We start from the raw sequence: 27,890 nt of genomic DNA on the forward strand, positions 1-27,890 counted from the left end.
TATATATTTTTAAAAAATATATTTGTTTGAAAGCCAAAGTTGCAGAGAGAGAGAGAGGGTTGGGGAGAGAGGGAGAGAGAGAGGGAGAAAGCGAGATTGGAGATATATCTTTCATCTGATAGTTTACTCCCCAAATGGCTGAAATGGCCAGGGCTGTGCCAGACTGATACTAGGAGCTTTGAACTCCATCCAGGTGGCCCATGTGAGTGACAGAGGCCCAAGCATTTGGGCCATCTTCCTCTGCTTTCCCAGGCCACAGCAGGAATTTCGGATCAGAAATGAAGCAGACAGGACTTGAACCGGTGCTCATATGGGATACTGGCATCGCAGGCAGCAGCTTAACCCACTGCACCACAATCCCAGCCCCCAGATTTATAATATTTTGCTTACTTTGTCACTGCATATCTTTTTGTCCACAGCTCTCTGTCCAAGGTACCTGCTAAATATTGATGAAATGCACATTTTTATCAGTAAGGGCCTCACTGAATCTATTTGCTATAGAGTAACCTCTTGTTTTTGGATTCATAAACAAAGCAAAATCAAAACAATAGACTCCAAAAGCCCATTTTGTGTTTGATGGCCTGTCTTGGAGCTACAACAAGAGCACTGTCAAACTGCCATCTCTCTATAGCACTTGCCCCCAAATGCCACCCAGGTCTGCACCTGTGAAACCAGGATGGGCTTTGTGAGTCACTCTGTCTGCCACTACATAAAAAGCTAATTTCACATTCAAAATGTATGTTTTTTTTTTCAATACCAATAGCAACAAGAGTGTGCCAAAAATTTCCCCTGAAGCTCTAGTCTGTTTTTTAAACTACAGAACATTCTTTCATAGTTTGACAGTTAAAATGCTGCAGTTAATGTAATAAACAGAGAATTTTTCTAAGTAGCCTGTCAAAACAAGTGACACTTTTTTTTTTTTTTTGGCTAGCGAGTCTCAGATTCAGAACAATAGGAAGTACCTTTCAAAGCAACATCTTCATTATACAATCAAATTCTCAAAGTAATCTTCTCATCAAAGAATATTGTGTTATTTCTTTCCCAGTAATTACCCGAGTTGGGTAACCTCTCTGGAGTGGTGACTACTCTAAAATGCAGCTGTGCTGAGTTTAAAAATGGGGAGGGGGGTCCTGCCCTGGTCACTGTGGAGCCAGTGTATCTCATACATCTACATTTCTTGAGGACTTGGCAATGGACAGCAGAAAGTCAGCATTCCCAGGACCTTGGAACATGCCCTGCTTTCCAGGAGCAAAGTGTTTAGCTGTACTCTTCAAGGACAGCTGTGACACTGGTAATTCTCAAACAACTGCACTTGTTTTCTTTCCACTTAATAATCATAATAATAGCCCCCACAGACTATTAGGAGACTTTAAAAATGGGATGTATTGTAGAGTTTGAATGTCTGCCTCACAAACTTACATTCTTTATTTTTCATTTTCCTATCTCTTAGGCGTTGTCATTCCAGTAGAAAGAAAACCCAAAAGTCAAAAGAAAAACTGCAAACCCAGCTCCAGCATTACAAAATTTCAAAATATTGTGCAGACAGGAAAATCCCAAGGCTACCAAAGTGACATCTTTTGGAATAAGGGCGAACACTGTGCTGTAAGAGCCAGCGAGACTCCAGGGGTCTCAGATCTGGTATGCAATTCTCTCCGAAGGATCTGTGGGCTCCTGGGGATGGTGCAGTTCAGCGCTATCTAGAAGAAAAAGCAAGCAGAACAGAGGCTCACCTCCAAGGGGGGCTCATCACAGCCAGCTCTTAGGTCTCTCGTGAAGGGTGAGTCAGTTAGAATGATCCCAGCTTATAGCAGAAACGCAATAAATGTTTGTTGCACTTGACCCTACTTGGTGAGTACCTCTCTCCCTGGATTATAAACCCCCCAGTCATGCACAGAGCTAAGAAATGGCCCTAGTACCCCACACCAGCTTAGACCTCTCCTCTCCACATCCTGTTAACACACAGTATGCTTTCCTTTGTAGTATGTGACATGGCTGTGATTAAATGGTTGCTTGCATGGATAGTTACTTAAGGTCTTTCTCCCACGCTAGACAGAAAGCTCTGGGAGGGAGGACCAATCGTCTCATTCAGTGCTTCCCTTAATGCCTTAGCAGCTAACGTAGTAGCTAGAACAAAGTAGGTGCTCCGTAAATGCTGGTCAATAAACGAATGAAGGAAGTGACACGGGCTACGTCTTTGCTGTCAAGACTCTCACAGTTCACAGCCCCGTTTCCCAGGGCAACTCCTTACGTTGTGGGCTTCCTAGGTGCTGTGCCCTGTTGAGCTCCCCTTGGTTTTGGCCACCGCTGCATGAATGCCAGCAGTGTGCCCCTTCCCGAGGGACAACAGAAATCGCCTCTCACATTTCCAAGGGCCTGAGGAGGCTGTCCTGCCCTGATTCACAACCACTGCCTAAGGTTGGCTCGAATGCAGGTGGCAGCAAAAAGGAGGACAGAGAGGGGGATGAGCCAGCAAACACATGAGGGAGGACACGGAGAAGAGAGCGAGCGGGGAGGCAGTCCGGCAAGGGGGCACGGTGTGGGCGGTGGCGCTCACTGAAGTTCCCCGTGCCCCCGCCTCCGAGAGCTCTGCTGCGTGCCCTCAGCCCCTACCCCTGCGATCCTTCAGGGCAGAGAGAGTGCAAATTGGCCGGGCAGGTTTCTTGGACTGTACTCCTGCTCAGGTCAGCAAGGCTCTCGCCTGTCTCTTTGATTATTTTGGATTTTCCTCTTCCATTTTTGTTTGAAGATAAGGGTTTTGAGGCTGAAAGAGCCGACAGCCATGGTTCTAGAGTTAAGGATGATGGTGCCAACTGGGAGGAGGAAAAGCCTTTGAAACACACGATGGGGGAGAGGAAGACCCAAGAGGAAGTTTTGACAAAGGGGACATGGTGTGACAAAAATGAAACACGCTGAAAAGCCTTTGCAGCTCGGAGCCTGGGCCAGTGAAAGGGAAAGTGTCCTGAGGGGACAGAATAAAGCTGCCCTCGCGGTGGCTGTTGTGAGTGGTGCGAGGGACAGACTTTGGGAAGTTGGTCTAAGGGATACCGCTCTCTTGGAAAGTGCCCGGCGGACACGAAGACGCGGCCGCTCAATGCTCCTGTCAAGACCTGCGATTCAATGACAGGCAGCCAGGGCGTGATGCAGAGTCCAGAGCCGCAGCTGCCTGGCACTGGTCGCAGGGCGGAGGCGACGTCTTTTCCAGCAGAGAAACATGAGCCTGAGCGTGATGGCTTCAGAACCAAGGGCCAAGGCACTCCCTTAGCAAAAGGTTTTCCTGCGGATTAGGAGGCAGCCCAGGCTTCTTTGCCAGCCAGGGGGCCATCATTAGGATGCCCTGCTCTGCCGCTAGTGGGGCTCCGGGCGGTTTCCCTGAGTTGATCGCGTTATAATCCCCAAATCCGCTGGTGGGCTTCAGCTGAGACGGCAGGGGGCGCCTGTCTCACCAGCTGAACCGCATCTGAAGGGATTCCTGAAAATTAGGCATCTGTGAACCCAGTGCAGAAACCTCAGAATGTGGCCAGCAACAGGCTGAATGAACGAATGAATGCAGTGGGCATGAGGGTTCTGATAACTCCTGTCCTATTGGATGAGCAAAACGGAACTGCCGCAGTCTGGCACAGCAGCAAAACCATGTCTGTTTGTCCCTGCCCAAAGGTCTTTTATATAGGAGACGCCTCAGTTTGTCATCCTGTGCCAACTGCTGGCCATCTCGAGAGTTCTGCAGAGGAGAAATGGAGCTAGCCGGCTCCAAAGTGAAAAATGCAGAGCAAAACTGAGACAAATGTGAAGCAGCACCCCGTCTAGGCGTCTCCTGCGGCCTCAGGCCAGCCCTGGACGCGGGAGGTCGCAGGAGCCCGGGTGCACCTGTGCAGGCGGCGGGGCGGTGTCCCGGGCTGCCCGGCGCGCAGGCGCTCTCACTCACGGTTTGCGCAGGATCATCCGCATGTGGGCGTCAGGGCCCATCTGCGAGAGCAGCAGCATGGTGTCCTGGAGCTCTTCGTCGCACTCCTTCTTCTCCTCCTCAGTAGGCAAAGGGGCATCCTCCTGCTCGTCATCCAGGAATCGATAAAATAAATATTTGTCTTGGAAATGGTGCTCCTGGTCCACTGCGGGGAACATGGAGGCAAGCGTCGGCGGGGACCTCTGCCTCCCGGCCCCGTTCGCCAGAAACAGGCAATGGTGCCCAGCCCCTGCGGTGAGACTCCGCACCCTTCGCACCCCGCCTGCCCCAGGGTGGGGCAGCTGGAAGTCTGTTCGTGGCTGCAGTCATGCCCAGCACAGCCCGCCCGGGCCTCCGTGGGACTCCCTTGGAGAACCTGCCAGCTTTGCTGAGATGCGCACTTGGACTTGGAGAAACCGCCCTGGTGACATTTTCTAGGTCCCTAACAGGAATAAGCCCTGTAATGGTTTTGGGACGTGCGGCCTTTAAAAAAAAAAAAAAGCTGCTTTTTCAGGGTCAAAATGCACATTTTCCTCTATGTACTGTTTACTAATGTTTCTGTCTGCACTTTGACAAAAAAAAAAGTTAGAATAAAATTGTTTGAACAAAGACTGGATCAGGTTTCTAGGTTATACACTCCTTAGAAGAATTTTATGGTAATTTGCTTCTAGTTATGATTTTAAAAAGTTTTCCTTCTTATTCTTTAAAAGAACAAGATCAAAATCTTCATAGGGCAAAAAACAGTGAACTCAGCTCAGAACCCCTCATCCACAAAGGTTCAGAGTGAAAATGCAATTAAAAGTTTACTTTGGTGCCAGAATTTTTGAAATCTCCATCATTTTTTTTCAAAACATACATTTTCAAAATGCATGTTTTAATGCAAAAAAATGGAAGCTCGTGGAGTTTTTTTCCCATAATAGGCATTTTATCATGTGCATTTTGATGGAAACAAATTGAAATCCAGACAAAGGTTTTTGTTTCATACTATGCATTTCCTGTGAACCTTTTGAAGGCCCCTCAGTTCTGTCTTAAAGCCATCACCCCCTTTACAGGATGGAACTCTTACACTCTGAAAGGCCAAGGAGAAGCCGTGGACTCTGGCAGCTCCAAGAGGGAGCCCCAGAGTAGCAGCAGCAGCTGGGAGTTGTTGGAAACACACTCAGGATGCATCCTAGACCTGCTACATCAGAATCTACATTTTTACAAGGCTCTCAGGGGAGCTGTATACACATGGGAATGTGAGAGACCAGCAAAACCATTATCAGATTCCCAGGTGTGGGCAAATGAAGTGGCTGATGTTACCATTTGGTCTGTTTTGAAAAGTGCATGTGAGCCAATGGTGTGAGAAGTTGAGTCACAGTTGTGCACCAGCCCTGCACGGTCACTGTGTTGGGTGGCAGCCCCTGCGGTCATTAGGGGCTGCAGTCTGCAAAGCACATACCTGCCTTTAAATATGGCCATCCTGTGGGGGATACAAATGGGCTCTCCCAGGCGGCAGCGCCGTTAAAAGGCAGCTTCTGGATTCATTACCTGCTTGCATGTCGTCAGCCTGGCCACACATGTCATTGCTCTTCCTTCTGCCCCTGCATCAGGATTGCTATGCAGTGCTTAGAGTATAATCACACTATCAATGAACCGTGAATGCAAACTAATAAACGTAATTGGAATGGATGCACTCAGGTTGCAATTTCATTTTCCTTTCATACACTCTCTGAAGTCAGGAAGGTACAAATGGTGGAACACGGCCATGCATAGCATCCACTCGCCACATCTGCACTGTTAAATGAAGGTGTCAGCTCCGCGGTCCCAAAAGGGATCCTAATTCTTTCTAGTCCATTTGGGAGGCGAGCAACCGCTTGTCCAGGGAGATGCACTTAGCATTCCTTGAGGCTTTCCCAGGAGTGCGGCGCATCGTACGCATCTTACCGTGGTTGAGCACCCCATCTTCTAGCAGAACTTGCCACATGCCAACAGCTTGCGTCCGGGAGTGAGCACACGGAGTCTGCTGCATCATCCAGTCCACCAGCTCGGTTCCCACACAGCATTGTCTGAAGGGGGGGGGATGCAAAGATGGGGAAATCAGCCCCTTGCAGACAAAAGATGGGGGTAGCTTTTGAGAGGAGGACTTCCCAAGGAGTGCAGTGCCCTCCCATCACAGGGGTCTCACAGCAAAACAAAGCATCACAAGGTGTTGCCTCCGGTTCTCAAACTTGATGAAAACACTCAGCTCACGAGGGAACCCTTGTAAGCAACACCGGCCAACAGCTAGAACTCAACAAACTGCCGCATCAGGGGAGACCTGAGGCCACGGTGGGAGTGGGGGCGGGGGCGGGGGTGGCGCACGATTTCACGAGCGATTCAGTGAAGTGGCTCCCTTCACCGGAGCCTTGTGACGGGCTGAGCTGATGCTTGGGAGGCACTTGGAGGTGCTCCCCGAAGGGCGCTGTGTTAAGTGCAAAATTATAGAGCACTTTATTTTTTCAAGTAACACTACTGAGCTTCTTTGGAGGGGTGTTGGGAGAGACGAGCAATTAGTGATGCAAATCTCTCTTGAAAAAAGTTCTGTGTAATGAGCATTAGCACTTCCGCAGAGCCTGTCTGGAGGGCTGCAAATGCTGTGTCTTCACACAGTAATCCCCCCCCCCCACCTCCTCCTGATGTGCACGGGCAAAGCACACACATGTGAGTGAGGAAGGGTCATTACGCACACGCATTAGGAAATCTTGAAAGCTCCCAGTGATGAGTGAGACAGCCGGTGTTCACAGCAGGATGGTCAGGGGAGGAAATCAAATCTTGAAGTCCTGGGGATGGATCCCAGGGGACAATGGAACAAAACAGGGGGTCAGAGGGGCTGCAGCTGGGACTGAGTCACTGATGGCCTCTCCTCCCATGTGGAGGATGACCCTGCCTCTGGGACACAGTCTGGGATGGATCAAGGCCAGAGAGCTTAAGTTGAAGTAGACTCCTGGCGCTGTGCCATTTTGTGAAGTCTTGAACTGCCGGAGACGTGAAATGCAGCATTAGGCCTAGTGCTGGCTGGCCGTGTGACTCTGGCCACTCACTGATTCTGTTTCCACGTCTGTAGCAGCAAAAGATGGTTTGTAAGGTCCTTCCTGGTGCTCATGTTCTAGGAACTCTGCAATGGGTTGCCTTTTGGGACGCCCTGATTTGTGGCTGACCCTGACCCAGGGTCTTACAGTCTTGTAAGAGTATCAAAAATCAAGTTCATTTGGCTTTTAACTCATTGATTGCTTTACTACAAGGAGTACATGAAGTCAGGATGAGCCCAGAGCACCTGAATCCTTACAAAAACTCCTGCAGTCAGAACATGGAACATAGACCCACTGCGTGCTACCTGTAGCTGATGGAATTGCTGGGGAATCTTTCAATCAATGGTTCCTCACTTTGGAAGAACAACAGGAGATGTGAGTGTTGGTGTCACTGGGGTGATCCTACCTCTGCAGAGGCTTCCTAACTCACCCTCCCCTTGGCTCCCACTGCCAAATTGCAACAATGAATTAATGGGATGAGGAGCAGGAGGGAGAGAGGATGGATCTGGAAAGTACAAGACCTGGGATGAGGCAACTCAAACTGAGCTGCAGGAAAAAGAAAGCACACATCTGCCTTCTGGTTGAGTCTACTGGTCATTGCCGGCAGATCATTAGTTTGCATCATAGGGTGTGGAGTGGACATCACACCTATATGTCAGGGGTTTACAGTTTCAGTGCTATGGAGCAAGAAGGATTCTGACTTCTAGTTTCCATCACTTGTCACCCAAAATGACATGTTTTAATAGAGTTTTCCAATGTAAGCCAATACTTGGGACAGCATAATCACATCTTAAATTAAGGAATAAAAATTTTAAAAAGAGAAAAGTCCTTTAGCCATATGAGATTTTTAAGATCCATTCAAATGAATTAAGGAAGTTGAACTCTCTCTGGAGACAGGTGACACTTAATTTTTTTTTTAACCTTTACTTAAAATTATAGCAGGGCATAAGGCCACAGATTCCGAAAGAATCAACTTCTAGGGTTGGAGAAGAGGACTAAAAATGTAATTACCGTCAGCTGCAGCTTGCAAAAATCCACAGGAAGGGGAACAGATGACCAATCTGTCCTAAGAAACAGTGTGTATGAGGAATCTACTACTGATAAAAGGGAGGTGCTTCTTAAATCTCATCTCATTTCCAAAATTCTGTCAAGACAGGCCAACATAAATGTGGCAAACTGTCCACAACATGGACATATGGTCTTGCAACATATTCACCCCAAATGCTGGCAGAAGAGGGTTACTCTGCCTGGAGTGTAGAAAAAGTGACCGAAAGAAAAAATATTTGCAATGTTTCTCCATCTTTGGCCTTGGGGAAGAAGGAGAGGCAGAGGGAGAGGGAGATAGAGGAGGGCGGGGGGGTGGGGAGGGAAAGGGAGAGAAAGGGAGAGGGAAAGAGAACAGGAGAGAGAAAGGGGAGAGATAGAGGGAAAGCAGATCTTGAAGTATGTATCCTGGAGGCACATATACTTGGAAAGGTGAACCTGGTCTAACTTTATGGGCGCTGTCATAGGTGGTAGTCACTAGAAGACATGTATCATTTACAATAGCTTTAAAATTTATGTTGTAGCTTTCCATTGGGACTTATGAATTTGGTTCCTGTGAACCAAATGGGTTTTGACTCATGCCCAGGCTAATGGATTCTGAGGTCATGTCTAAGCTAAATGGGAAAGAAAGCCCTACTGGTTGATGACAGAGGGCTGTGTCTGAACCCCGGGTTCAGGGAACAGGGTGAAGGCTCATGTGCCATATATTAGCTATTCTGGTTCTTAAATATTTGCTGATTGATGTAAGCAGAAGTTAGGGATTAGACCCAAATTCTTATCAGGTTCCCATGGTTCAGCCATCCCAGAAGGCTGAATTACCCCAGTAGCCTCCAGATTTATCTTTGTCAGTGACAGCTATAGACAGGGCTCCTTCTTCCGCTGAGTATGGATATGATGCAGAGCTGTGTGTCTTAGTATACAAATGCTGAAGTGAAATCCTGCATTCAAAAATCAGCTCCACAGAGGTCTTTGCATATTTTGTTCATTGCTATACGCTTAGGGCTTGGGACACAGTGGTGGCTGGCACCCAGTACCTGATTAATAAACTTGTGAAATAAATGAATGGCTGAATGAAAGGTCATTGAATTTGGAAATCAATCAAGCTTGGTTGAAATGTTGGTTCTTCTATTCACTAGTCTTGACTTAGGACAAGAGGACAATTTATTTTCTCTGGGCCTCAGTTTTGTCATCTGAAAAACAGTCATACATGGTTCTGGTGGGGATGAAACAACATGGAAAGAGGCCTGGTGCCCGTCTTCAAGAATAAGTAAGCAGTCAGTAAATGTTAAATGTGATATAAGCCTGGTAGGTTTCCTTAAAATGTTTCTTTTATTCATAATAATTATACCAATGTCCAAACAAATGAGTTCTTGAGCAACTTCTGGGGCTATTACTGGTAATTAAATAGCCATAGTGAAGCAGGTATCTAAGACAAGCATAGCTCTCTCAGAACCTGAAGACTTTATAAAACAGGCTGCCGCCAGATGAGAAATAGAGAGAGGCATGTTTGTCCCAATCCACGAAACGTGAATCTGAGGGGGCCACAGCTTTTAGAATTAGTGCACGTACCTGTATGTCTTTAGGTGGTATTTTCTATCTCTTATCATGTGAGGTGCTCGAGAGAGAATGGCATTTCGTAAAATTTTTCCAGCCCTGAGGATCTTCTCTGAAGGGACCTGGATTTTAATCAGGTAGGAGGGGGAAAGAGAAGAAAAGGAGAATTTATGAAGGAGAGCACTTGGGAGGAATCCTTCAATTACTTTCCAATCTAAGTCTGGCTAGGAAAACATCATCCTCATACATATTTACGCTGTTCACTTGTGCGGCATGTCACTGAATATTTGTCCTAAGAAATGTATCAGGTTTCTTGATCTGATGCTCTGACATATGCGCCACCTCCAAGGCACCTGCAAAGCTAGTGCTGATGGCTCATCAACCCACCTACGTCCCATTACCTTGGTAATGGTGTTAGCAGGACGGAGAGGAACGTGAGGTTCAATGAGAGGTGTCTGAAAAATAAAATGTTAAAGCAAAAGAAAATTAAACAAAAAATTCAGTAAAGAAAATTATGGGTTGGGGGATAATAAGAAATATCAATTTTTATTAAACGCAAAATAGAATTAAAAAAAAGATAGCATCTACCTAGAAAACTTGAATGCATGAGCATTCAAAGGGCAAAACAGATCATTCAATTTGCCAACATTTAAATATAAATTATTGAAAATGAAAAAAAAACAGATAGGAATGATTCGATGTTTGTTGGCTTAATGAGAAGGGCATAAATATCCACTCAAAGCATAACAAACATCAGAGCAGAGGAAAAAGCAAAACAAGATAAACAGAGGTTAAAATGACCCACTCGGGGGCTGGGGATGAGGCATTGGTTTAGGATGGAAATGAGCCATTCCATTCTCTGTCACGTAGTTAAGATTCCCCTTTGGCTCTCTGTGCGTTTAGGAAGGAAGTTTTCACATTTCAGCGAGGCTGCGAGCCGGTTCTGTGCACTCGGGTGCCCAGAGGCAGCGGTGCCCTCCTTCTCGTTCTTTGACGAGGGGGTGCCGTTCTCAGGGCTCTGTGGCTGTCACGGGAAAGCTCTATTTATTACCCACATTCTTCAGACGCAAGTGCTACATGTGAATCCAGAGAAATCAGCGGCTTCAGGCTACACAGCTGAGCCCTCTTGTCTGACCAAACCCTTTAGCTCCCTTTATCTGAATTACCAAAGGCCGGGGGACAGAACCACCAGTCCCACTATCAGAGGGAAGAAAAGATGAGATTTCTTATGAGACTGTGGTAGGCAGAATTACAGCCTCCCAAAGATGTCCACGTCCTCAGCACCAGAACCTACGATGGGATTCGCTGCGTGGCCCAAGGGGCTCTGAGGGTGTGGTTAAATTCAGGACCAAAGTCTGAAGATTAGCCTTGTGTTTCCAGGTGGACTCCTGTCATCACAGGGAATGCTTTAAAGACAGAAGAAGGGGCAGAGGAGCCTGAACCCGAGGCAGCAGCCCGGGAAGGAGTTGGCCCCACCTGGCTGGCTTTGAAGACGGAGGAGGCCAAGAGCCAGGGAAAGAAGGTGGCCTCTTGAAGATGCGAAAGGTTTCTCCCCACGTGCCTCCACGAGGATGCAGCCTCCAACACCCCGGCTCAGCTCACTGAGATCCATCCAGCCTTTTAAGCTGGCACACAATCAGGCTATTAGTTTGTGTTGTGAGGAGCCACTTCGTTTGTGGTACTTTGTCAGAGAAAATTAATACAGAGATTACCCTACTTTCTACTGAACACCCTGCATTTTGGCAAATGGAAGATAGTTACAGGGAAAATAAATGGATATGTTTTCCCTCTAGTCCTAATTTAAAAAATATGGTCAATGGGGGAAATGAAAATTAACATTAATTTAGAAATCTTTCGTATACCAAAGTACAAATACACACTTATAAACACACACCTTTCTTTTGATCAATAATACACTTCAAGTGAGTCTATGCTTTTCACGTTAGAATTAAGGAAAAAGAGAAAAGAATATTAAACTTCAGGAAACAGCATAGAGGAGATACAGATGTTTTTGGAATGGCTGACATCTCACTGGACCTGGTATTTAAACATTTTCTTCACCTGGTTGGCATCAGGTAGACTTTTCCTATCGCGGTCACTAGAGCAATATCATAGTGACAACAGCACACTGTTCACAACCAGCACAGACCACGGAACGTCAGGGTGCTCGCTCAATGGTGGCTTTAATCAGAAGCCAACTCTGCCCTGAGAGCAGACCTGTAGGGGTGAGGGGGTCATGAGCTCATGGTCTCCTGCCCTTGTCCTAACACCTCCAAAGAAGACAGGGGGAATTCTGTGATGGCGTAGCACCTGGAAAACGTGCAGAAGTGCCACCATCACACCAAGATGCTGCAACAGTGCTAGTCAAGCATGCTGGGTATTTTGGAATCATGAGTTCCCAGTACTCCCACATTCCACATCCTTACATTACACAGGGTCACCTGCTGAGCCTCTGGATAGTCGTTTTGTTTGTTTGTTTGTTTGTTTGTTTTTGGCAGGCAGAGCTAGACAGTGAGAGAGAGAGAGACAGAGAGAAAAGAAAGGTCTTCCTTCTGCTGGTTCACCCCCCAAATGGCTGCTATGGCTGGCGTGCTGTGCCGATCCAAAGCCAGGAGCCAGGTGCTTCCTTCTGGTCTCCCATGCGGGTGCAGGACCCAAGCACTTGTGGATCCGAAGCCAGGAGCCAGATGCTTCCTCCTGGTCTCCCGTGCGGGTGCAGGGCCCAAGCACTTGGGCCATCCTCCGCTGTACTCCCAGGCCACAGCAGAGAGCTGGACTGGAAGAGGGGCAACCGGGACAGAACTGGCGCCCCAACCGGGACTAGAACCTGGTGTGCCGGCGCCGCAGGCGGAGGATTAGCCTAGTGAGCTGTGGCATTGGCCAACCTCTGGATAGTCTTAAATATAATAAAAGAAGCCTACTTCTTCCTGTTTTGGAGGAAGGCAAGGCAGATATATGAGGTGCAGAGCACGCAGCTGTGAGACCAGCCTTGGAAGTCACCTTCTGTGACTTCCTGTGAGCACACGCTTTTCCTCTGCACTGATTTTGGAAAAGCTGACTGAGCCAGGGGTCAGAGAGATGCCCACACTTGAGGATGACTGACGAATGTCTGTTCTGTGGTGTGAACAGTGAGACACTATTTGCAGATGGCATCTTTTTATTTGCGTTTACAGAAATGGCCACACAGTAGTCCTTGGAGGAGGGAATGGCCAAAATTATGGGTAATACTGGATTCTATGTGCTATTTTATGTCTTTTCTATATGCATCTATGATAAAGCTTAATTTATAAATTAGGCACACTAAGGGATTAACAACAGTAACATAATAAAAGAGAACAATTATAATGATTTTTTTAAAGATTAATTTTTATTTATTTGAAAGAGTTACAGAGAGAGGTAGTGACAGAGAGAGAGGTCTTCCATCTGCTGGTTCACTCCCCAAATGGCCACAGTGGCCAGAGCTGTGCCGATCTGAAGCCAGGAGCCAGGAACTTCCTCCAGGTCTCCCATGTGGGTGCAGGGGCCCAATGATTTGCGCCATCTTCTACTGCTATCCCAGGCCATAGCAGAGAGCTGGATCGGAAAGGGAGCAGCCAGGACTAGAACTGGTGCCCATATGGGATACCGGTGCCTAAGGCCAGGCTTTAACCCGCTGCTCCACAGCGCTGGCCCCTATAATGATATATTGTAATGACAGTTCTCTTCCTTTAACTGCCATGGGGCAGGCAGCTTACACAATATGGTTACACTGCATAAATCAGTGATTTGCATCCCAGGTGGGACAGAGCAGGAGGCCATGAGATTTCATCCCACTATTCAGAACAGAGCCCAATTTAAATTTCATGGATTGTTTATTTCTGGAACTTTCTTGTTAATATTTTCAGACCATGGTTAACCATAGGCAATTGAAACTGTAGAAATCAAAACCACAGATAAGGGGAAACCACTGTATTTTAACAAAATGCTAACCGGTGGTCCCTAGGTTAGTTTATTTTGTTGGACAGCTCCCCTTTTTGGTTCCTTGGAACCCTGAAAACAAAGTAATACTAAAGCCAGGGCAGCATCAAGCTTCAGCCGAGATTTTTCCTTTGATTTGCAACTTCTAAATGTGTAAAATGTACACGAGGTTGTCTTTTAGCTAGAAAACCCTAGTACCAGTTCCAGGACCAAGAGGCTGTTTAATCTCTTGAAAGGCAGCATTCTCAGAACCGTCTCCAGCTCAAAGATTTAGGTAGAGGGGTGACACAATGAATGGATGCTTTGAGTAGGGGCCGGTCCCTTCATTTAAACAAAACCTCCAAGGGACACGTGCCGGGGGGCAGCAAGGGAAGCTTTATTTTGAGGGAATAGGGATTGGTCTTTGAAAGGTGCACCGTATTCAGTTGGGCAATAGCCTGTGTTCTAAGAACAAGGTTGGTGCCCGACAGCCATCTGTTGTGACACAGAGAGCATGTGTGACAGCAGCTCTGTCCTGGGAATCGGTCTCTGACCACTGCCTGTTCAGGGCCCCTCCATTGTGAGGGTGACTTTCTTGCTTTTGTATCTGCTTGTTTATTTTCTTTTTGGTTTCCCTGTGCTTTCAAGCAAAGCTTCTTTTGAGAATTTTACCTCCGCTGTGCTATAGACAAACATGAAGATTCCCATTTTCTGGATGATTTGGTTCACTAGGGAAAGGGGAAGCATGAGGGTGTTAGGGAGAGTCAGAGAGAGCAGGCCAGCCCTAGAGGCAGCTCCGCATGCACTACCCTCTTATGCAGTTATCACTCTCATTATTTACCAGGAAAACGCAGGCTGGGTAGGGTCTTCGCTCATGCAGCTGAGAGGTGGAATTGCTGAGCCGAATGCAGGTCTACCTCGCCCTAGCGCCTCCACTGCAGGGCCAGCTACCCCGTCCCACCCGCACTTCGCTCACAGAGACAGCTTGGCTCAGACATGACCTCATGCATTTCCGGCATTAAATATTCATAATCACTTGCTGAGATTACATATTAGCACCTTGCCCTGTGCCTGGCCTGAATTCATGTTCAGAAAAGCAACTTTGTGATAATAAAACACTCAGCATTGATGAACTGCCCCTTCATGATGAAGGCAAACACACCAGGGAGCGGGTTCCAGCCAAGTGCACCCAAGAATCAGGGAATTTCCTGGAGTGTTGATCACAGAGGGTGGCAGAGTTGAGCAGCCAAATGGGCCAGTGTGAGGTAGCCCTGACATTAGCAGTGCAGAAAACCCCTCGGGAGATGGACAGGGAGAAGGGAGAACCACCAGGGCCTGGGCCTAGTCCTAGTGCCAGCTGGAATCTGGACAGCCTGGAGCAACCACAGTGGTAGAACCACTGCTGCCTCTGCCACCCATCGCCCGCCCACTGCTGAGAACGGAGTGAGGACTTCCTGGATCCAGTCTCCCACTAGCAGAAGCCAGAGAAGGAAAGAAAATATCATTTTACAAAGGACGAGGCTAAGCAGAGGCAGTGTGGGAGGCGGGGTTGGTGCAGTGGCTATGGTACAGCTTGGGACGGTCACAGCCAGTGGTGGCTCAAGTACTTGAGGCCCTGCCACCCCTGTGGGTGACCTAAATGGAGCTCCAGGCTACTGGCCTCGGCCTGGCCCAGCCCAGGCTGTTGTGGGCATTTGAGGAATGAACCAGTAGATGGAAGATCTATCTGTCAGTCTTTGTTTTTCAAATAAAGTGAAAGAAAATAAATCAATAATTTAAAAAAAAATAGAAGCCGCATGGTGATATCAGTGAGTCACAAGGCCAAACCAAGGACAGGGAGCCCAGAAAACACACTGTGCAGAGGCCTGCACCCAGTGCCCAGCACAGAAGGACAAAGAACTGATCTGAAGGCAATAGGCGTAGGCCAGGCCAGGTGATCACCATGGCTGCCACGCGGGGCACCCCGGCCCTCTCACCTGCACATTGTACCGTGTGCCCCAGGCACTCTTCCTGTTGGGCTGCAGGCATGGCAGGTGGGCTGACCAGAGCATGGCTTCATGGGTGCCCCGGTTTGCTTCCCAGAGCTGCCCACCTTTGTGACCTATAGCCTGGATGCACATTTCACAAATGAGCCCGGAGAGGAGCAGACCTCTCCCTGATTCAATTTCCCACATTTCAGCACATCAATCACACGCTGATAAAAATTCTTCCTTCCTACCTGGGCAGGAAAGAATCCAAACTGGGCTGCGAGCATGTGAGCTGGCAAGCTGGGCGCGAAGGACAGACAAAGGCAGAGCAGTCCGCTTTCTCCCTGCTTCTCTTGGCTCTCTCTGCTGAAGTCTCCCCTCAGGATTGACCGTAATTGGTTTTTGTTTGTTTCTGGAAAGGGGATGCTCTTTCTGCCGCTTTTTATTATGTTTATATTACCACTGAAAAGGAGGAACAGTCAGGGAAAAGATTCCTTTTGGCACCAGAGCCAATTCAGAAATCCTAATCAGGTGATGAAAAATATGAATTTAGCCTCCATTACCAGATGCACAATAACTCCCCAGTAGATTATAATGAGGTGCAAGGCCCTGTAATAGGCCTGTGAAAAACCATATTCAGAACCTTTTGAAAGAGGGTAATTCTTTCTCCTCAAGTATTTGCTCACAGAAGCCTTTGGCAAGGCTCGACGTTTTCAGCCAAGAGACGAGAATAACAAGCTAGATTGGGGCACAAAGCTCACGGCTGACCTCTGCAACCCTATGCAATACCAAGCCCCGAGAGTCCACACACGGTCAGATTCAAGGAGCTAATGACGGCCTGTTGTGAGGAGCAATGCACTGGGCTAATGGAGGAGATTCGGGGGCAGGTGTTTGGCCTCGTGGTAAAAATGCCACTTGCATCCCTGCTACCCACATTGGAGGCCCTGACTGTGGGTCTGTCTTTCTGCCTTTCAAATGCATAAATACACGAAGATTTTAACAAACAAACAAAGATGCCACTTGGAGCACCTGTATCCCATCCTGGAGGGCCCGAGTTCGAGGCCTCGTCCTACCCTGATGCCTGCTTCTCAACAGTGTACACCCTGGAAGGCAGCAGGTAATGCTCTGGGAGCTGCGTCTCCGCTGCTCACGTAGAAGACCCAGAATGAGCGCCTGCTCCCAGCCTTGGCCCGGCCCAGTCTCAGCTGTTGTGAGCATACGGGGAGTGAAATAATGGCTGGGAACCCTCTCCTCCTCCAATACATAAAAATAAGGAAATAAAAAATTTTGAATAAATTCTGATAAAGTGTCTGGTCTAAATGAATCCCTCATCTTGTTGGAAAAGCAAAACTTCTACAGGAAGTGAGATTACATGAATCCACAAATAAACGCTACATCATGGATTTCAAATTCTCCCTTTTCTTATTTCAGATAAAAGAGAGAGGTATATGAGGAAGTGGATGAAAATAATATTCAACCCTGGATATACTTGTAGGAGTTACAGTCCCTTGTTTTGGAATTTTGGAATAACACAACTAAGGTATTTGAAATGTATGTCTCATTCTCATAATAATTAGCATAATGTCATCACTCTTTGCTAAGACCAGACGAAAATAAAGTCAGAACTAAGTCATAGGCAGATTTCACCACTCTGAAATAACCATGTAAGTCCTGCAGTTGTGAAATAATGGAAAAAACATCAATATGCATCGTTGGCTTTTTTGTCCCCTGAGTCCTTCCTAATTGGAAATTGGCTCACAGATTTCCAGTTTCAGCTACACCATGTAAAAAACCTGGAAGTTCACACCTCTGCCACAACCAGGACAAGTAAAAATGATGACTTTTCTTGGGTGCATCGGAGAACCGACGTTGCAGAGCAAAGTAGTACCCCAAAATCTGGAGAGAGAAGAACCCAGCGTCACAGCTGAAATTTACTAATCTGGAATGGAAGCCACAGAACAGGAGGAACATCTAAATGATGACTTTGATGGCACACAGGAGACTGAAGGTGGACACACTCCCTCCCTCTCCCCCATGTCCCCACCGCACCAATATAAACATCACGGATTCCCGCTGAAAGAGCAGCCTAAGGCAGAGTTCCTGGGGTAATATAACGGTAATGTGGGAAACCAAAGCAAGGACACTAGAGGATTTTGAAGGTTTTGGTACCTACAACTCCAGCAAATACTAAACACAGGCCAACCTGTGTTTAGTATTAGTTAGACAGGCCAGTCTAACACAAAAACTTAGGTTAAAGGACAATTTATCTCAATTCTTATTACCAATACATTATGGCTAATTTCCAATAAAAAAAAGTATAAGGCATGATAAAAGGCAAGAAAAAACACAGTCTAAAGACATAAAGCAAGCATCGAAATAAAAATCAGATACAGCACAGATTTTGGAATTTTCAGACAGGAAATTTAAAATAGCTATAATTTATATGTTCACTATGGGCTTGTATGTCACTGGTAATACCAAAGAGAATAGTAGACAATATACAAGAATGTTTTGGGGAGCCGGCGCTGTCACAAAGTGGGTTAATGCCCTGGCCTGAAGCACTGGTATCCTATATGGACGCTGGTTTGAGGCCCAGCCGCTCCACTTCCTATCCAGTTCTCTGCTATGGCCTCAGAAAGCAGCAGAAGATGGCCCAAGTCCTTGGGCCCCTGAACCCATGTGGGAGACCCGGAAGAAGCTCCTGGCTCCTGGCTTCAGATTGGCGCAGCTCCGGCCATTGTGGCCAACTGGGGAGTGAACCATCGGATAGAGGACCTCTCTCTCTGCCTCTCCTCTCTCTGTGTAACTCTGACCTTCAAATAAACAAATGAATCTTTCTTTCTTTCTTTTTTTTTTTTTTTAAAAGAATGTATTAGGTAATACAAACAGAGATCTAGAAATTCTAAGGGGGATGGTATTATGGCACAGTGGGGTAAGCTGTCACCTGTCATGCTGGCCTCCCGTATGAGCACCATTTCAAGTTCCAGCTGCTTTACTTCCAATCCGGCTCCCTGCTGATGTGCCTAGGAAGGCAGCAGAAGATGGCCCAAGTGGTTGGATCTCTGGTAAGAGACCTAGATGGTGTTCCAGGCTCTTGGCTTTGGCCTGGCTCAACCCTGGCTGTTGTGGCCATTTAGGGAGTGAACCAGTGGATGGAAGATATCTATCTCCATCTCTCTCTCTCTAACTCTGCCTTTCAAATAAGTAAATAAATAAATCATAAAAAAAATAAAAGAGAGAGAGAGAGAAATTCTAAGAATGATCAAAGGAAATTCTACAAATTGAAAACACTGTATGGGGCCAGCGCTGTGGTGTAGCGGGTAAGGCCGCTGCCTGCGGTGCCAGCATCCCATGTGGGCACTGATTCAAGATCCAGCTGCTCCACATCTGATCCAGCTCTCTGCTGTGGCCTGGGAAAGCAGTAGAAGATGGCCCGAGTCCTTGGACCCCTGCACCCATGTGGGAGACCCGGAAGAAGCTCTTGGCTTCAGATCGGCACAGCTCCGGCCCTTGTGGTCGTCTGGGGAGTGAACCAGTGGATGGAAGACCTCTCCCTCTGTCTCTACCTCTCTCTGTAACTCTTTCTTGCAAATAAATAAAATCAATCTTAAAAAAAAAAGTATGGGGTAAAAAACCCTCACCCATGTAGAATGCTATATCCATCAAGATTCTCCTTCAAAAGCGAAGGAGGGCTGGGTATCCACCCGGGCAGTTAAGATGCTGGTTCAGACACCATATCTGATGTCCAAATTGAAGCACGACTTCAGCTCCTGATCTCAGCTTCCTGTGAAGGTGCACCTGAGGGGCAGCAGTGGATTCCTGTCACTCACATGGGAGACTTTGACTGAGCTCCTGGCTTCCGATCCAGTCCCAGGAACTGCAGCTCTGGCTATGGCAGCCATTTGGGGAGTGAACCAATGGATGGAAGACATTTCTCTCTGTCTCTCCCTCTCTCTGTCTGTAGCTCTACCTCTCAAGCAAATAAGTAAATATCTTAAAAAGAAAAGAAAAAAGTGCAGGAGAAATATATATTTTCTCAGACAAACAAAACAAATATTACTAAGGCAAAACTTTTTGGAGGCAAAACCTAAAATACTAACTATGGAGAGGCACCCATTCTTACCAGTTGGAATGGTTCTCTCTGAGTTCTTACATAGCAGTTCACTTTTTCCTTACAAATTGGCCTGATCGCACCCAGATTTTCTTACAATGGCCATACCAAAGTATTGTTACACAATTTGCATTTGAGTAATTAAAGCTAAGGGATGTACACAGCTCAACCATAATATTCCACAGAGGCCACCGCCCATTATGGCCATCTGCCCTCACAACTAATTTTCAAGGAAATAGAAGCTCCATGCAGGATTATTAAACTCCTCTTTTTTACAAATTGAAGCCCTGTTTCCATTACAGGAAATTCTGGCAGCAAAGTCCAAGTGTAGGATTAGTGTGCTGAGCACTTTTGGGAAATGAGGCAAACAGAAGCTTGAGAGACACAGTTCAAAGATGGCTTAGACGGCAAATAAAAATCACGTCATAGGAAAATACATAGAACAAGACTTCATTTTTATAGAAAATGCTCCATATTAGATTTGTAAATGCATAAATACCCAAAAAGAAGCAGGGTAAATTATGAACAGGAAAGGAAGTGGGAGATGTGGGGACTTGGCAATGGTGATGGAGGTGGTGGTGGGGATACTTGCGTGTGTTCCTCTGCAGACTTCTAGCGTGTTCTAATGATGTACAGCAAGAACACTATTCTTGTATGATCTTTTTAGGAAAAGACAAACGACAGCTGCAGCAAACCTTTTGAAATAGGTCTTGAGTAAATGCTTTGGATGTTTTGCATAGATAGGTGTGTTGATAATTTGCCAAAATTCGACTTCACTACACAGGTTTAAATGTCAAAGGGAAGCGGTGCATTGAGACAGGACCCTGGAAATCAGAATATATCTTTTTTTTTTTTTTTTTTTTTTTTTTTTTTTTTTAACAGGCAGAGTGGACAGTGAGAGAGAGAGACAGAGAGAAAGGTCTTCCTTTGCCGTTGGTTCACCCTCCAATGGCCGCCGCTGCAGCCGGCGCACCGCGCTGATCCGATGGCAGGAGCCAGGAGCCAGGTGCTTTTCCTGGTCTCCCATGGGGTGCAGGGCCCAAGCACCTGGGCCATCCTCCACTGCACTCCCTGGCCACAGCAGAGGGCTGGCCTGGAAGAGGGGCAACCGGGACAGAATCCGGCGCCCCGACCGGGACTAGAACCCGGTGTGCCGGCGCCGCAAGGTGGAGGATTAGCCTATTGAGCCACGGCGCCGGCCTCAGAATATATCTTACTTTTTTCTGGCATTTGACTCTTTCTCAGAGACCACAAAACATCTGCTAAAATATGGTAAATGATCCACATGTCTAGAATGTTCTCAAAACACTAAATGCAGTAGTAATATAGAAGACACTGGAAAGGCCAGACATTCTTGGATGCATAGACTTCTAGATATTTTAGAGCCAGAGGGGCTCAGAAAAATAGTCTTGTCATTAATCCATGAATTATTTATTAATCACTGCCTTTCTGCCCAACACTGTACTAATATTGCGGAGGAAATAAAATGACCTTTAAAACTGTGCTTTTCAATGCATTAGCCACTAGTCTCAAGTAGGCATTTAAATTAATTAAGATTTAAAAATTCAGCTCCTAAAGTCTCATTAACTGTACTTCATCTGTCCAGTAGCCACATGTGCCTTGCCTGAGCCAAGGTCATTTCTCCTCTGAAGATCACGATGAGTCCTAAGAGATCTTTGTGCTTGCATCCACCCTTCGCTCCCCTCGGCATTCTCACCTCCACAGTCAGAATGATCCTATTAAAATGACCCCAGTTTGGGGCCGGCATTGTGGCTTAGCGCATGAAGCTGCTGCCTGTGATGCTGGCATCCCCTCCGGGTGCAGGTTTGTGCCCCAATTGCTCCACTTCTGATAGAGCTCCCTGCTAATGGCCTCGGGCAAAGCAGTGGAGGATGGCCCAAGTGTTTGGGCCCTGCTACCCATGCGGGAGACCTGGAGGAAGCTCCTGCCTCCTGACTTCAGTCTGACCCAGTCCTGGCCATCTAGGGAGTGAACCGGTGGATAGAAGATCTCTCTCTCTCTCTCTCTCTCTTTCACTCTCTTTCCCTCTTTCTCTGTATAACTGACTTTTTTTTTTTTTTTTGACAGGCAGAGTGGACGGTGAGAGAGAGAGAGAGACAGAGAGAAAGGTCTTCCTTTGCCGTTGGTTCACCTTCCAATGGCCGCTGCAGCCGGCGCACCATGCTGATCCGAAGCCAGGAGCCAGGTGCTTCTCCTGGTCTCCCATGCAGGTGCAGGGCCCAAGGACTTGGGCCATCCTCTACTGCACTCCCGGGCCACAGCAGAGAGCTGGCCTGGAAGAGGGGCAACCGGGACAGAATCCAGTGCCCCGACTGGGTCTAGGACCCGGTGTGCCAGTGCCGCAGGTGGAGGATTAGCCTATTGAGTTGTGGCGCTGGCCATAACTGACTTTCAAATAAGTAAATCTTTAAAATAATTACCCCAATTTGATCATGGCATATCGTATACATGTACTGAACTATCACACTGTATCCCATAAATATGTATCATTATGTGTCAATTAAAAATATAAAAAAATTAAAGAAATAAAATTCCTCTATTAGTTAAAACAAGAAAGCAAGAAAACAAAAAAAGCTAGGAATCAGATCATGTTACTCTGCTAAAACTCTCCAGTGGCTACTCCTCCCACCCAGAGGGAAAGCTGAACTCCACAGAGTCTGTCTTATCCGGGTCCTTGCTTGATAATCTACCTACTGGTTCCCACTTCTTCTCTGCTCTCAGTCCTGCTTCCCAGCTCCCCTGTCATTCTGGTCCCCATCTTTCCTTCTGCCTGCATACACTCTTGCCAGATAGCTCCACAGCTCATACCCTCACTACCTTCAGGTCTCTCTCTGCTCAGACTTCCCAGAGAGGGCCACTCTGTGCGGCCAGGAGCGTATAGTATCCCTCTGCCTATCTGGCGCTCTACCCCTCTGGCTGTAGCACTAACACACTCGACATACTACGCCCTTGTTTCTTATCGGTCTTCTCCACTGAAATGTTAGCAACAGGAAGGCAAGAACCGTGCTATGTCACTGTGCTATCACCCTGCTCTCGGCATATAGGACTACACCAGAAGTATGTACTCAATGAGGATCTCATCCAGATTATTTTATAGGTCTGAGGTGTGATTGTAGGTCCTCCATTTCTTCCAGTGGTGTTGACGCCTCTGGTATGTGGACCACACTGTGAGCATTCAGGAATCACGGCAGTACAGCAGCAACCTGTGGACCCAGAACTTCATAATCCCTCACTAAAACCTGGGGGTAAAGATCGGGGCTACCTGGTATGACCACAAGGTCATCGTCATCACCCCAACAACATTTCTGTGCCCCAAATAAATGGATGTGTTTCCTAGGTAAAGAAATAATTTCCCAACTACTTTTCTTTTTATGTTTTTGAATACTCAAGTACCTTACATGAAAATCAAAAGCTTATAATTTATTAGAGAAAATGGATTTGTCTTCTAGAAGTATTTGAACTAATATACTTAATATTCAAAAATAACACACTTCAAAATTTCTAAATTACTCATCTCAATCAACTTATTAAATATAAACATTTAATAAGGTTTCTAAGAATAAATGAAACACAACCTAATCCTGACATTATCATCTGAAGGGAATAAGGCACAAAATAATTGCATCCCATATTTAGGAAATCAGTATTTGAAAATGAAGGAAAGTGTTTACAGTATGAGTCTAAATTACAAAAGCATACAATATTTTCAATATCTGCTGGATATATCCTTATTCTAGCTAGTTGGGCCAGAACAGGAATTTGTTAAGGGATAAGAAAAAACTCAGAGAACATGTGGAAGAGGCACAAAGCTGGACTGAGGGGTGCAGAGGCAGGTGACCTCACGAAGTGCCTCTGCTAATACATCAGGGAAAGCAGTGAAAGATGGCCCGAGTGCTTGCCACCCACATAAGAGACCCGGATGAAGCTCCTGGCTCCTGGCTTCAGCTTGGCCTAGCTCCAGCCATTGTGATCACTTGGGTAGGGAATCAGTGGATAGAAGTTCTCTATCTCTCTCCCTCTGTGTCTTCCTCTCTCTCTGTAATCCTGCCTTTCAAATAAATTAATATTTAAAAACCTAGAAATCTTTTCACATACCCATTGAGCACAGATTATTCCTTAAAATTATGTACCATAACAGCAGACTTATAATAGTTCCCTATATACAGAAACATTAGCTTATGTAATTCCAGTTTGAATAAAAACAAATGTGCAAATATCAACTTATTTCATGGACATTTGAGAATGTCTGTGCCATGCTGCTACAAAGATTCATTAGAGTTCAAAGGGAACTATGCTTACAAAAGATGCTGTGTTTGGGTTATAACCGTGGGTCTGGGTTACAACATTTTTAAAAATGACTCTGGTTCGTATTTCAGGCATGGAAAGCCAAGACACTCTGGCAAAAAGATCTCTGTGAGTGAGATCCCAGTGGAAAGAACAGGTCTTCAAAGAAGGAGGTACCTTTCTCTGAAGGGAGGAGAGAACCTCCACTTTGACTATGACCTTATCTAAACAAGATAAGAGTCGGAGAACTCAGAGGGCTTCCATAGCCTTGGAAACTCATGACTGGAGCATAGGGAGATTACTGATGCCATAGACAGGAGTGTCAATTGGTAAAGTCAACAACAGGAGTCACTGTGCACTTACTCCTCATGTAGGATCTCTGTCCTTAATGTGCTGTACATTGAGATTTAATGCTATAACGAGTACTCAAACAATATATTTCACTTTGTGTTTCTATGGGGGTGCAAACTGTTGAAATCTTTACTTAATGCATACTAAACTGATCTTCTGTAAAAAAAAAAAAAAAAGAAAGTATCAATTCCCAACTTGACTCTCACTGGGATTAAACATGACAATAGGTCTGATCTGATTTCATCATCATTTAAAAAAAATCATCTATTATTTTTCACTTTATGTTTCTGTGTGGGAGCAAACTGTTGAAATCCTTACTTAATGTATACTAAGCTGATCTTCTGTATATTAAGATAATCGAAAATGAATCTTGATGTGAATGGAAGGGGAGAGGGAGTGGGAAAGGGGAGGGTTGTGGGTGGGAGGGACGGTATGGGGGGGAAGCCATTGTAATCCATAAGTCGTACTTTGGAAATTTATATTCATTAAATAAAAGTTAAAAAAAAATGACTCTGGTTCAACTAGAGACACAGCCTCTGGAACAATCTGAAAAGTCACAGCAATTCTTTGAAAGACACATCAGTTGACTACACGTGACTTTCCTCATCCTTGCTGCTTTGAAGAGTCATGATCAACGCACAAGTTGGGTGAACTGGAAGCCCCCTGGGGAGAGCAGTGGTCCTGGAAGGCTATTTCCGGTTCCCTTGACTTTGAGGGATCTGTGGAGGGGGTTTCCTCCAGATCTCAGTCATGCGCTGGGTTTGCCCTGGGGACTCCCCTGCCTTTCCCAAGTCTCCACACTGCACGCATCTCACTGCTCGTGCCCAGTTATGGACACATCTGTTTCTGCAAGGATTTCACAAACGCCTTAAAACAAAACTCATGTCTTTGTTATCTCAGAACCCCTGTGGTGCTCTGTGCATACAGATTATTCATTAAATATGTATTTGATTAATAAATGGGGAAACCTCTGAGGAGCTTGCTGTACCCAACGCTGGTATGAAAAGAATGGAATGCATGTTTCCTCTTTTCACGTCTGAAATTCCAGTTTGGCTCTTTTTGATGAGATACAGGAAGCCTAAATTCACTGGGTGTTGGCAGTTAATCTGTGGACTGTCTGACTTTGTTTTTTTCCTTCCCAGGGGTAACATGTCCTGCAGCTCAAATCTGTAATGGGGTGTTTTAGGTCAAAGAGAGAAACATTAATTTTGAGCTGAGACTGTATGTTTCCTTTAGGTAGAGAAAGTTCTAGAAAGCAGATTGTCTTACAGAACTGAAAACCATCCTTTTCCAGCATCTTGACTTCCTTTTATTTGTCTTTTGATAGACAAAAGACCGATTTTGAATTTTCACAGTTTTTATAAATATTTCTGAATGTTTTGGGATATGCTTAAGACGTTAATAAAAGTGATAGATCTTCAAGATGCATACATATATATCCAAAATTCTGCTATAATTTCAGGGTTTAACAAATGTCTTAAGTCCACACACAGACCCTAACTGAATATTTGTATTCCTAACACTCCAGAAATCCACCACTACCTAAAAATGCCATGGAAATGCATAGATATATTCATCAAATAACATCTACCAAACTGTTCAGAGTAGTGCTAGTAACAATATCTCATCCCCAGCAAAAAGGACAATAAACTGTATACTCTCATAATGAAATGAGAAAAACCATTCACAACTGCATGGAATGGTGTGGAGACATCTCAAGAGACATAATGTTGAACGAGAGACAGAGCATACGTAAGTGGGTGCCAGACGGTTTCACTGCTTCAAAGCACCAGAACAGATTACTGTTCTCTGGGGGGCAGCCTGGTGAGGAGTCACAGGGAGTTGAACCCTGTTACATGTTACAAGTATTTTGCAGAAACAGAAGAAAGGCATCAGTTGTCCACAGCAGCTCAAGGAAGCCTTCCCAAAGAAGGCAGGACTGGAACAGGATGGTTAGGATGAGCAGGTTTTGCAGAGAGGAAGTAACTGACATTGCAGGCTAGAGCCACAGTCACCCCGGAGGGAGGGAGGGGGTGTTAGGCCTTCAGAGTCCTCTGGTCGGGCTGCCACAGAACCTTGGGGCTGGGAGGGATGGGAGCAAGTGCAGGAAGACAAAGCAGGGGAAGACAGTATAGATTCACTGTGGTTAACACCAGACGCTGGGAGTCAGTCAGTTGTAGTAAACCCTTCTCCAGTTACTGGATTTTACCTTTTTCCTAACAAAATAACACATGCTTATTGGAAAGTCTAACAAATTAATCATACCAAATTGACCACTTAAAGATAACTTTGATTACTATTTTAGAACATTAATATTAGTCCTTTTTGTCTAACTATGGGTTCTACTTTATTTTAAAAATGTATTTGAGGGACAGGGAGAGAGAACTCCCATCTGCTGGTGTAGCCTCCCACCCACAACAGCCAGGGTTGGGCCAGGCTGAGGCCAGGACCACAAACTCAATCCAGGTCTCCCATGTGGGTAGCAGGGACTCAGCTACTTAAGGTTAAGTCATCACCTGCTTCCTCCCAGAGTCTGCATTAGAAGAAAGCTGGAGTCAGAGCGGAGCCAGGAATCACACCCAGGCATTGTGATACAGGACTTGGGCAGCTCACTGCTGGGCCACACACCTGCTCTTTTGATTGATTTTAAATTGAAACATAACCATGCTCTGGATAAAACTTTATATCCTTCCTTTCTACATAAAGTATTAAATCATCAGTAATTTCACATATTACTGTAGATTCTTTGTAACTGACAAGCAAAAATTCTACTAAACACATATAACATAATTTAGTGGTTCTCTTATCATAGCAACTATAAGTTATTTTTACCAACTTGCTAGTACAAATATGCCATGAACCTTTAACCTACTCATATTTGAAGTTTTCTTCTCGGAACCAATTCCCAGAAGTAGAGCACTCAGGTCATGGTTAACGTTTCTGGTGCTTACTAGCGAATTGCAAATATTTCTTCTGGATAAACTCTTAGAAAAAGTGGTCTCTTTTTGGCGTCTTGAATACAGCCATTGGATTCTGTATTAAGACTAATAAATATTAATGTAGAACAAATTAATCAATTAAGATAGAAATTTCCAACAGGAAAACACAAATACATTTTCATGCTATGGAAAATGCCCTGAGCCATTATTTTAATAGCATAGCAACTCCCAGTTGGGAAAGGTAAAATAATTACCACGGAAAAGAGTTCTTTGTCCTACGCTTTGAATTGAAAATAATGCACTCAATTAACTTTTTGTACATTCCTCTGCCGGTAGGTGTATTTGCCTGTATTGATTGGAAATTTTGAAAGATATTTTTTTTCTGCCTCAAGCAATCTAGTAGGCTAAAGCTATAATAAACACAATGTTAGTACAAATGCAGGGCAAGAACACATAAGCCAATGATTTTGATAACCTGTAAGGACTCAGAAATATACTGAGAGCAGTAGTATATTTGATCCCTGTTATGCAAAATTCCTGGAATAGCAAAAGCCTATTAATATTTTCAAGAAACCTTTTAAGCCTTTACAAATCTCATCAAACCCAAAATGATCAAAGTCCTAAAAACATACCATATAAGATATGAAAGCAAGCCAGAAAAACAGTATACTACATAAAACACCCAGTTCATTT

At 45.6% G+C, this 27,890-nt stretch overlaps 1 protein-coding gene across 13 annotated transcripts in view; it reads right to left on the reverse strand.

Moving 5' to 3' along the window:
* RAPGEF4 (Rap guanine nucleotide exchange factor 4) overlaps positions 1–27,890 on the reverse strand; it is a 326,097-nt gene that overhangs the window by 84,484 nt on the left and 213,723 nt on the right. For 9 of the 13 annotated variants that reach the window (XM_002712290.6, XM_089328145.1, XM_008258750.5 and 6 more), the window contains 4 exons: positions 9,990–10,043; positions 9,604–9,710; positions 5,867–5,988; positions 3,923–4,106 (listed from right to left, as the gene is read on the reverse strand). In XM_002712290.6, coding sequence (XP_002712336.2) covers positions 3,923–4,106; positions 5,867–5,988; positions 9,604–9,710; positions 9,990–10,043 — 467 coding nt within the window. Of the gene's footprint in view, positions 1–3,922; positions 4,107–5,866; positions 5,989–9,603; positions 9,711–9,989; positions 10,044–15,742; positions 15,954–27,890 lie in introns of all 13 variants that reach the window. The other 4 variants (XM_008258753.5, XM_089328142.1, XM_070070679.2 and 1 more) reach the window with 2 other exon arrangements.

The sequence above is a fragment of the Oryctolagus cuniculus genome, chromosome 3 (assembly GCF_051225735.1).
Source record: "Oryctolagus cuniculus isolate XC-2025 breed Fujian yellow rabbit chromosome 3, ASM5122573v1, whole genome shotgun sequence".
NCBI classification, from domain to species: domain Eukaryota; kingdom Metazoa; phylum Chordata; class Mammalia; order Lagomorpha; family Leporidae; genus Oryctolagus; species Oryctolagus cuniculus.